This window comes from Coffea arabica, chromosome 9c (genome assembly GCF_036785885.1).
Source record: "Coffea arabica cultivar ET-39 chromosome 9c, Coffea Arabica ET-39 HiFi, whole genome shotgun sequence".
In the NCBI taxonomy this organism is placed as follows: domain Eukaryota; kingdom Viridiplantae; phylum Streptophyta; class Magnoliopsida; order Gentianales; family Rubiaceae; genus Coffea; species Coffea arabica.
Window position 1 is genome coordinate 38,040,626 of NC_092326.1, and position 11,145 is coordinate 38,051,770.

At 33.4% G+C, this 11,145-nt stretch overlaps 1 protein-coding gene across 1 annotated transcript; it reads right to left on the reverse strand.

Moving 5' to 3' along the window:
* Positions 1–1,377: 1,377 nt before the first annotated feature.
* Positions 1,378–8,380, reverse strand: LOC113708815 (UDP-N-acetylglucosamine diphosphorylase 1). Its single transcript, XM_027231425.2, has 15 exons — positions 7,993–8,380; positions 7,563–7,617; positions 7,314–7,465; positions 6,325–6,364; positions 5,956–6,048; positions 5,770–5,882; positions 5,619–5,693; positions 5,113–5,152; positions 4,903–4,985; positions 4,725–4,802; positions 3,278–3,421; positions 3,046–3,113; positions 2,273–2,387; positions 1,967–2,123; positions 1,378–1,746 (listed from the first exon to the last, which is right to left on the reverse strand). The coding sequence occupies exons 1-15, from the start codon at positions 8,146–8,148 to the stop codon at positions 1,649–1,651; spliced, it is 1,467 nt and encodes a 488-aa protein (XP_027087226.1). The 5' UTR covers positions 8,149–8,380; the 3' UTR covers positions 1,378–1,648.
* Between the last annotated feature and the right edge of the window lie 2,765 nt (positions 8,381–11,145).

Below are 11,145 nucleotides of genomic sequence, written 5' to 3' on the forward strand. Positions count from 1 at the left end.
TTATTAGTTATAAATATAACATTATGTATATCTAATATAATTAATATTATTAGTTATATTAATAATTATACATTTATACTAACACAAATTGCTAATTAGTTATACTAATACATTTATACTAAATAACTAATTACACTTTTACTCTTTGACATTCTTGAGATTGAAAAGGTGAAAACCTGATTACTCGAGTTGTATTTGTCTCATTATATTGGATTGTACTAAAATAGTATCTATTTGTTTTTATGGGTTAAGTATTGTGAAATTATCAGAAATTGTGTATCAGCAATAAGTTGGTAACGTGCTGGTCTTTAAAATACTTGATTGTTGATTGAAATTTGCCTGAAATTTCGTTACAAGGCAAATTTCTATTAGCCTGCCTACGAGGGAAGTTGGGCAGGCCCGGGGGGAGCGGGTGATGGGGGCAAGGTAGGAGTTGGGGCATTCCATCCCACCCCTGCCTTATTGCCATTTCTAGGATGAAAGCAGACCCTAACCGAGACTTATTTATTTTTACCTTTTATCTAATTTGGATGATATTAATCCATATTTAACCCTCCAAGTAGTGACTCTGGTAGGTTGAGACTCGAGAGTAATTCTAGACCTGAAGTACAAGTTCTTCATCATATGCATATTCTGCTTCGGCAGGAGATTGGACAATTCCAACAATTGTACTGAGCAGCGTACACCTATACTTACAACTCGTAACATACTTAAAACACAAATGTCGAGCCATTCTGCATAGTGTTTTGCTCTAAACTATTCTTATAGAGTTACTTATAAGAGTCTTGAACAAAAAATTTTATCAAGGCTGGAACTCACTATTTTTATAAGCCTAACAGTTGATTTTCGACGACTGAGAATACTCTGAATAAGAAGATAATGAAACCCACTAATACAACTTCAATAAAATTGTGGAGTTTTTATTTGTCCAGTTGACACCATTACATTGATCAAAGATCAACTATTAGGTTCGCTAAGTAATTGGCATAGTCTGTGACAAGATTTTTCTACTTAAACAGCTATGTTGTTACTCTCAAATACGCTTATATCTGGTAAAATAGTCACACAGTTACTATTTGTGGAACCCATTTACATAGTAACGGGCCTCATGGTCAAAACATGGAAAATGAAACGAGTTCATTCATTAATTTCTACTTTGTGCCGAAGCATTTATTAACAAAGTAGCTCTGCTAAAATACCCGTGATCCAGTTCTTGTAGCATTGAATTAAGTACCGGATTTTGCTTACCACATGACAATGTAGGAAGTTTTTGGACAATTCTGAATACAAGAAATAGAGCTCTCGGGGAAAATCATCTCCCGAAATTTCCGCGCATGCAAAGCAAAATCACCTTGAAAAGGAACTAAATGCAAATAATTGGACAATTCTGAATCATCATCAACTTCAAATCATTCCAATGTAACAGGTTACTTCTCAGCCACCGCAAAAGCGACAGTTTACATATGACACCTTATTATGCACATTACAAGGCAAAAGCTTTCTTTCTTGACTAATCTGCATCTCAAATATGTAGTTTTGGATTACAAGCCTCATCCTGGTGAACATGGATTTGAAATTGACAAAGGAAAAGGGAAAAAGAAGGCAAAGGGAAAAGAATGTTCAAACAAATATGTTGTATAACGTCAAATTAAAATGAGATTTCACAGGGCGCGTGAAAAGTCCTTCCGCGGCAAATAGATTCCAGGTTCTCACCAGCGTATGAACAAAGGGGTGAAACTTCCACACCTGAATTTAACAAGTGAGGACAAGGATGTTTTGGTTAAACTTTCACATGAGTTGCAAAATTCATAGTCAAGGATTTGGAGAGGTTCCCATTAGCATTATTAGATAACTCCACTATGAAAAGCAAAACTAAATTGTTTCAAGATTGATAAAATTGTAGACTATTTATCTCTTAAAACAATTATTATGTTCTTATCAGATTTACATGTAAAAACTGACTTACCAGTTGCATATAAAGGCACTGAATGAGTCAAGAAACCTCCAGCTGCAACAACCCATCGGGCATGGAGACGAAGAAGAAGCAGTCTAGCACTGTCTGGAGTGTCAAAATTTGATCCATTGGCGTTTTTTACTGGTGCAAATTCTTCTTCACGTAATACCTATGCAATAGGGAAAGAAATTTCAATTTTTATACATCTGGTATGTTTCTTACGATTTTTACAGTAATTATTTGCCTCTCATCAATCAGCAAGAGCGAGAGCAAGAGAGAGAGAGAGAAACTGGTCAAACATTTCCCAGCAATAATTACCTCAAAAAGGGCTGTAGAAGGTGCATATGGAAATGCATCAAAGATGAACTGCTCAAGTTTGTATCCCGAGGTATGCCCATGAGCTGATGGAATTTTTTTCTCTGCAAGGTGATAGCTGCACTCACGTTGTAAAGCTTTCTACATCAGTTCCATAATAGCAATAAAAATTTTAAAAATTGGCAATAGATAGTACTTCACAGATAATCCTTTCGCTCATGTTTGAGATGGTTCCAAAATTATAAGGTGAGAATGTGTAGTAAATCCTGAAAGAGTGCCTGAATTAATTTGCTCAATTACATGTTTTAATTGAAACAGGAAAGCATCACGAAAAGAACTAAACAAGGGGCTCATTAATTATCCCTAAAGTTCAATGGCTAAAGATAACAATAGGAAGTGAGTTGACATTTTTCCCATGTCTCATTGATATATTTGACTTGAAAAGAAGAACGTGATGCACAGCGAAAATTAAAAAGCATACCCAAAATAATTAACTCATAGTAATTTCATACCATGAAGAAGACAGTTTATAAAAGTCAACTCATATATATTAATAGCATGAGCTTCTCTACAAATCTACAGACAGGTGGAGCAGATAGACTGTAACATTCATTGGATAAGAAAGATATCAAGCACATTATATCTTTTGTCCATCCATCTATAAAGGAAGGGTAAACAGAGGCCATATAACTATTGAAATTAAGCACACACACTAAGAATATAGATCTAATACAATACAGAAAATTAAGATCTAAAAGAAAGATAAGACTACTGACATGCTGTCTTTCTCCAAACCATTTGCCACTTGGTTCAGAAAATCTAAAGTAAACATATGTAGGCAAACCTGAAAATGCAACCAGGAAGAAATCAGAGAAGACAATCACTTGAAGCAACATGTGGAAGAGATATAACTTAAAGTCCCTAGCAAAAAGCACCATATGATCACTGAAATAACCATTCTTTAATAAGACAGCGAGAAAAAACAAAAGAGGCAAAGAGGGACAATACGTTGCTCCAACAAAATCGCAGACGACCAGTTTGCTGGTTTATAGCACTAGACAAAGATGGGTCCAACTCACTGTATTCGACCACAGACAGAGGCCCACCCTTGCCTCGCCGAACGAAAACACCAACCTTTTCTTGTGGGTAAGCCTATAATCAAAATAAACAAGAAATCATGTGACTTAAGACATCAAAGTTGAACAGCTACTAATATCTTCAGATAAATAAACAGAGACTATTTTCCAAAACAAATGTATCAAAACAAGCTTACAAGTTACTAATAATGTTTATATAGCTTTGCACTTCATCATCTTATATTATGTGCCAATGTCCACTTGTTGAAGACTAGATTGCACCCTTCATAATGACATTTGAATTGTTTTCATGTAAAAGGATGAAAGAAACAGAGTCGAAGAAAGTAAATTAGATTTTTTATTACGATGCATTATACTCTGCATGACAGTAAGATGATATCTGAAACTTGGCCAAAACTCCAACAGCACTAGGTTCCAATGTCCTGAATCTAAAACTTATTGACACTTCAAGGTGTAAATATTAAACCAATTAGTCATTCTTCTCCATTTTTGAAAGCATATTTGCTTCATTATTTCAAAAAAATCAGCACCAGCAATTTGTTACAACGTCCATATTTGTGTCATTATGTAGCAGCAATATGCTTCCAAATCAGATAAGCATTGAGTAAGTAAACAAAATAATTAAATAATTCTAATCAACTCTAGACTATGACCGTACACTTTCTAACTAATTTGTGATACATGACCCAGAAAAAAAGGGTGTGAAGAATCTGACAAGCTTCTCTCAAAGTATTATTGCTATATTCTTGTGGTCCACTAGAATGCAATAACCATAACCAACAGGCAAATGAAGAGAATACACCATTTTGGGACATTTAAAGTGATAAGAGTTTCCTCTTCATATGAAATGGTAAAATCTCCAGATATATACTTTCACTGTAATATGGTTAATACAACCACACAGATTTAGCAGAATTTTGCACAAGATACCTCTGATTCAGATGCAATATTTCTAAAGCATTTAATTGAATGGATGGCCTAGGCCGAAGCCACAAGTGAATGTCACCCCAAACAAGATTGACCGGGGTAAATCAACCAATTGACTTCACTTGCATATTGACGCCACACAAGTGTGATAGACCAGAGAAGAGATATACTCAAGGAACCCCATATAACTATGTAATTCTTCAAGGTCTAACTCATCTAGCACATATTTCAAGTATGCAGAAGTTATATGTTAATTCCTCCCATTTTTTGTTAATAATATCTTAGTTCCTTGAAAAACTCTGCATACTACATAATTAGATCCTGATATTACAAGAAAAATTAATGGTGATGTAAAAAGATTAAATCTAAACTGTTAGTATTTCAAAAAATAAATGTATAGAGAAGCCTAGGAAGAATAAAGAAGAACCTACCTTTCGGACAACTTTTGCAGCAGCGCTTACACCTTTATCAATAAAGTAACCCAAGAAAGTAGGATCAGCCACTCGAACCTACTTTTCCAATTACAAATAATCATGATTCTAAATTGAGCACACTTCAAGAAACTCAACTGATTGAAAGAAAGAATTGAAGAAAAGACGTGGAACTCACCAAAGCATTGTCGACCCCATAACAATCTATGTATTTAATACCTCTCGTTGCCATATCCTCCAACAATCTTGAGAATTTCAACGCTAAAACATCACGGGTATTCAATCAAACCAAGTATGACCCTCAAATCAAATTAAGAGAACTAAACTATGACAAAAATTCAATGGTAGGGTAATATTCTTATCCATTTTATATGGGTGTTCTTATTACCTGAATAAACTCCTCCATTTCCATCTGGAGACTTTGCAACCTGGCTTTAAGCAAAAATGATAACCTTGTAAATATTATATCACCTGAGTCATATATCATAGTTTTCTAAAACAAACTTATAAAGCAAGCTAAATAAGGATCTGCCTTTTTTTTTCTTATTTACTATTAGTTTATACAAATACATGGCATAAGTTACCACACGATAACAATGAGACCTAACACCACTAGCTACAAAATAGTAGGTATAGTCATTCTCAAGAGCTCCATTAAAGTTAAAAATTGGCATTAGTGATAGAACATTTAAGACTGTAAAAACTTGCTTACATGTGTGAAATTTACAGCTTATTCCCTTAATTTAGAACAGAAGTCACATTTGAACTCAAAAATCTAGTAACCTTTGCTGCATCTTGTACGATGGCTAAAGTTGCTAATTAAGCACTTGAAGTTCCACACATGTATACATTTATCCGCCTTTTCATAAATGATAAACAAGATCAAAACCTTACTCTGTATGGTGTCTCCATGATAAATCTTCCCTCTCTTGAAACACAAGGTATTGTACCTTGCTGAAAAAAGGTAACCTACATCCAAAAATTCTATCTTTGTTGATTAAAAAGAACTCGAACAAACAACTTATCCACAACTAACAAAGCTTACCTGATCAGCTTCGAGGCCAAAATATTTATGACTCTCAAAGTACTTGCGTGTGACTTCATCAGTGAAGGGGCTAGTCATTATGTACCAATGTATAGGCAGCACAGTTTTAGAACCTACATAAGTTATCAAGATTAGCATTTCTGACTGTCGGATTTAAAATGCTGGGGTAATAGAAGAATAACTCACCCTCGTTTATAGATTGAGAAGCCAGTCTTTGTACACATAAAATCCGCTCGGCTTGAAGTTGGAAAAGTGACTTTCCAGATGGAAGTCCAATGTCTGAAAATTAGGTTAAAAAAAAATGTTTAATTTTACGGGACTTACTTGCACAAAATGTGACAATCACAACATCTCACTGTAACAATTTCTGTTTGACCTAAAGGACAATGTAAAATTGACAACAAGAAAAGCACATCCAAATGCATTGCCTAAGTCAGAGGGTTTAGAGAACTGAAAGAGTAGGTACTAGTTATTCTGCAAGTAGACTAAATATAGAGTGATGAAATATAGAGTCGAATAAATTTCACTAAATTAAATAAGATTCCAATGACTTACTAAGGCATCCTTTTGGATCTGAACTTCCAAGCCTAGTTCCCTGCAATAAAAAAAGACGCAAAAAAATCAGGAATGCCTTCAAGAAAAGGTAATAAATTGACCGATAAATGGCAGAATAGCAGATTCACAACCTCAATTATAATGGGCCATGCAAAATCATTGCCTACAACAACTTAGGCCTATGGACAACATTTTTATGCATGCTGAAAACAATTCTCATAAATCAAATATCTTTTACTTTAAGTTCATAGCTGGAACAGTGACCTTCTTAACTGAAAATCTAAAAGAAAATTTAGTTAGGGACAAGGAAAAAAAGAAACACCAGTAATGTGGTTTACAAATTTATTCCTGAATTAGGATGACAAGAAACAAGTTTTCTGGAAGCATAGAACAATGAAAAACATTTTTCATAGAAAAAGAGCCAATTTCCAAAAGTTGCAAGGGCATACTTATTTAATAGCACTAAATCTTTAGCAAATTTTTTGCACCCTTCAAAGGTTATAAAGTTTAAAATTAATTCATGGACACAATTAAAAATCCCTCCTAATGGAGCATGGATGGCTGGTCCCTGAAGTTAGTGGGCCCATTCCATGACCCTTTTCAACATTATATAGAAGTTACCTCCCACATAAGAATCCTTTTATGACTCTGCATACAAAATGACTTTGGCATAACTACAGCATAAAGTAAGGCCATCCTAAGGAAACACTTTTATCAGCCTAAACTAACTGTATATAAAGTACAATAAAGCCTGCTTTTCTGTCCCTTTTGTGGTTAAATCAAGAGTTCCATCACACAATTGTCATTAAATTAACGCATACACCTGGAAAAGGTAACACCATAACAACTCCATCATACCAACCCAGTTAATCATACACCAAAATATTCACCAACAACTAAATGTACTACTTTTCTTTTAAGTGCATTTCATAATCATTGCCAACAAAAAATCTAAAAAAATAAAGCAAAAAAACAAAGTAAATTATTACCTGGCCACCAGATAAGAGCAACACGGCTAATTTCCCTTCTGAAACGGCTTTCATTCCCATCTTCCACCACCTTTCTCTATCTTCCATCGTCCGCTCCTCCACTGTTGATACAATGCTCTCGGGCACCGGCTCTATTGCCGCTGCGGGAACCCCTGAACATCATATACACAACCCAAATTCAGAAATCTCAACCTGATAGAGCTCCGCAAATTGGACCACAATCAAGACAAGCGAGAGAAAAAGCGCAACCTTGAGAGTTAAACGAGCATCGAATGATTCGATCAATCCTCGAGAGATCTAGACTCTGTAACAATTTGTCATTCCAAAAATTAATTACATAAGTAAATTAATCACTTGAAACTAAATAAATAACAATCACGCAACATCAAAACAAAATTCTTTTCTTATACTACAGATTCTTATTACCACAGCTATAGTCAAATTTGACGTTTTTCCAATTGAAAAATGATCCCGTTTTCCACTCACTCACCAAAATTAAGAAACGAATCACCAAAAACTATTCAGAAAATTCAAAATTTTCAAGTTAATTACAATTATAACAAAAAATCTAAAGAAGAATTGAATATTGAACCGTGAAGCTGGTGTTGCAAGATCTATAGAGAAGCCTGAACTGAATTGTGCAGCGAAGCTAGTTAATTGCGAATAGAAAGAGAATGACCTCAATATCCTTGACAAGGATGTCGCGTTCCTCGGAGGAAAGCTCATCCCAGAGGGCAAACACGTCTTCCTGACCGTAATCCTTGAGCCTCTCGAGCAGAGCTTGTGGCGGAGGAGACGACGTCGGATTGGAGTCCGACACTGCTTCCCTCATCATAAGAGAATTGTCTCTTCTTCTTCTTCTTCTTTCGAGTTCTACTTACGAATTTTGATGAATTTTGGTATTCAGATCTCTCTGCTTCTGTATACAGATCTATGCGAAGTGTTGAGTGAGTGAGTGAGGGACGTGTGAGTATATATATAAGGGGGCGAGTGAGTGAGTGAGTTGGGTGGCGAGTCGACTCAGTGAGCTGTTTCTGTTAAACTTAAGCCAGTCGGTTGGAGGTTACTTTAGAGGCAGAGAGGGAGGGAGAAATAGTGGCGAAGAAGACAAGAATCAATCAAGTGAATCCGTTTGAAGAGGTGCGGAATGACCAAATTACCCTTCTAATTTGTAAGATTAGCCCATTTGGATTTGCTATTTTTTGCAACTTTTGTAGAAAAATATATTATATCAATTTGATATGTACAGGAAAAAAAATGTAATTAAAAAATATGTTCAAAAAAATGCAAAATATTTTTTAAAAAACATGGATTTGTTTGGATTTGGAAATTTTTTCAAAAACTATTTTTTATTTGAAGTCTATAGTAACACTGCAAAAATAATTCTAAAAACACACACAATCTCAAATACAATTTATAAAAATATCAAGGCCGAAGATTTGTTCAACATATTGGTAAAATTTTTCTCATGCCATCTAAGTATTCAATAAATAACTAATTGTTAAATAATATGGCTCATATCTATCATAAAAATGTCTAAGCTTACCATATAAAAATAAAATAACAACATATTTATAATTTTTTTGAAAAGGTAGAATTTAATAAACGAAGAAGGAAAAGAGGATTTGAATTCAAAACCTCTATGTCCTGAGATGGAAGAGAGATTTATGTTGATTATGCACATAAGACTTTTTTTTTTTTTTTAGGTAATAACACCATGCACGTAAGCATTTATCCTTCCTGATGTTTCTTTTTAAAACATTTTGTACTAAAATCACATCACCTATGCCACAAAGAAAGTCGAATAGTCTTTTATCATATGGAGTGATACCACACTTGAAATTCAAGTAATTGTCCATTTTTAGCTTTGTATTGTATTGTATAGTTCACATGACTATCATTCCGTCCTAAACGAGCCACTTCCATTTTTGTATCTAAAGATATTCATAGGACAAAAACAAAAGAATGGTGTTAACAAGGGATGATTGCCCATAGGGTACTAATTAAGATATATTTCAAATGTCATATTGTTTAAAATGTAAGATTAATTAGAAAAAGTGAATAAATATGATGAGAGTAGATAAGATTAAACAGGAAACGTATATAAATACAAGAAATATAATAATTGTTAATATGTGTATACATATGGTATGTTAGGTGAATGTTAAATGTGTTTAGAGCACGTGTTAGAAAAACCTATAAGGGATTTGCAACTTATTCACGTTATGCCAACTCAATGGAATTTACGCTGATGAATTACGGCTTGTTACTAATATAGTAAATATTGCTATAGTTGAACTATTAATCATTCTAATTATGAGGTAATAATAGGAGTTGACGAGTTGTATTTTCAATTTCTTCACATTACCAAACTCGATCAATGGAATTTATGTAGATAAATCACGCTTTCTTACTAATATAAGTAGTAAATATGTTGCTATTTTTGATCTACTAATCATTCTAATTATGAGATAACAATAGTAACTTATTACACTTGATGTCATGGCAAAATTCCATCAACCCTCGAACATTTTACTATATTTAAGTGGTCTAACTACAAATCTAACCTTCCTTTATATATATATATATATATATATATATATATATATATATATATATATATAAAACGTCATAATTTCATTAAAATATGCATCAACTTAACATCATTAGAGGCTATACTGACTAAGAGTTCGTATATACAATTTGATAGAACAATAATTTGCCCTTTACTATATTGAAATCAAAATTATCACAGATTTTGCCAAAAGAATATTTTGACACATCTGCAATCAACCCGTTGACCGTATTCAATCCTTTCTTTCATCAAATTTCTAGAAATCTACTAATTAAAATTAGGCAGATCCAATGTAGTTCGTCCAGTTCTGACACTGACAGGATAAATTACTTTACAGAGAACTCATTGGTGATTAATGATGCCTTCATTCCACTTGTGAAACAGATTACGGAATAATTTTTTCACTAAGCTTAAAAATATGAAGTATCATAATTATGGCCTTCAAGAGAAGGTCGTGGATCTTTGCATTGGATCTCTGTCTAATGTAAGTATTTTTCATGTGGTAGGGCTCATGAAGAATTTTTATTTTTACTTAATTTTTTCTAATCAGTGATTTCAGCTAATTCCATGCAGAAAATCACGTGACCTCATGGGTAGCCATAGTATGTGCACTAGTACATTAATTTGGAAAATCATTAATTCTTATATAAATATTCGAGAAAAATTTTTGTCTAGCAAAAAAAAAATTTGTGATGTATAAACAAATCTGCATAGGAAAGTAAGCAATTGGAAAATGTGACGTATATGTGAGATATAATAGCGACTGAAAAATGTGTTCATGAAAAAAAGTGATAATTTTTGAGAAAATGATCGGTTTCATCCTTCACATTTCACAAAAATATTCTTTTCGTCCCTCACTTTTAAAACGAAGCAATTTCGTCATTGACATTTAAAAACTAAAGTTATTACATCCCTAAACCCAAATTTCAATCTGAATCAAACCACCAATCAACCTGATTACAAATTTTTGGGGTGTAATTAGTAGATCACTTGGTTAACTCAACTTGATATTCATGTAAAATTTAATGAACCCAAAAATAAAAAATTATAACATAAAAAAGAAAGATTAATCTTTCCTACATTATCATTGTATACACTGACGGTTTTATGTACCGCCATATCATTTTAATTTAAATTTAAATACTAAATTTTATATTTATGATACACATCTAGATTCGCAAGCGGATATTCTAACGGTAGATGAAAAGATTTACCCAAAAAAAAAACCCTACTATTCCAAGAAAAGAATGCCTTTTT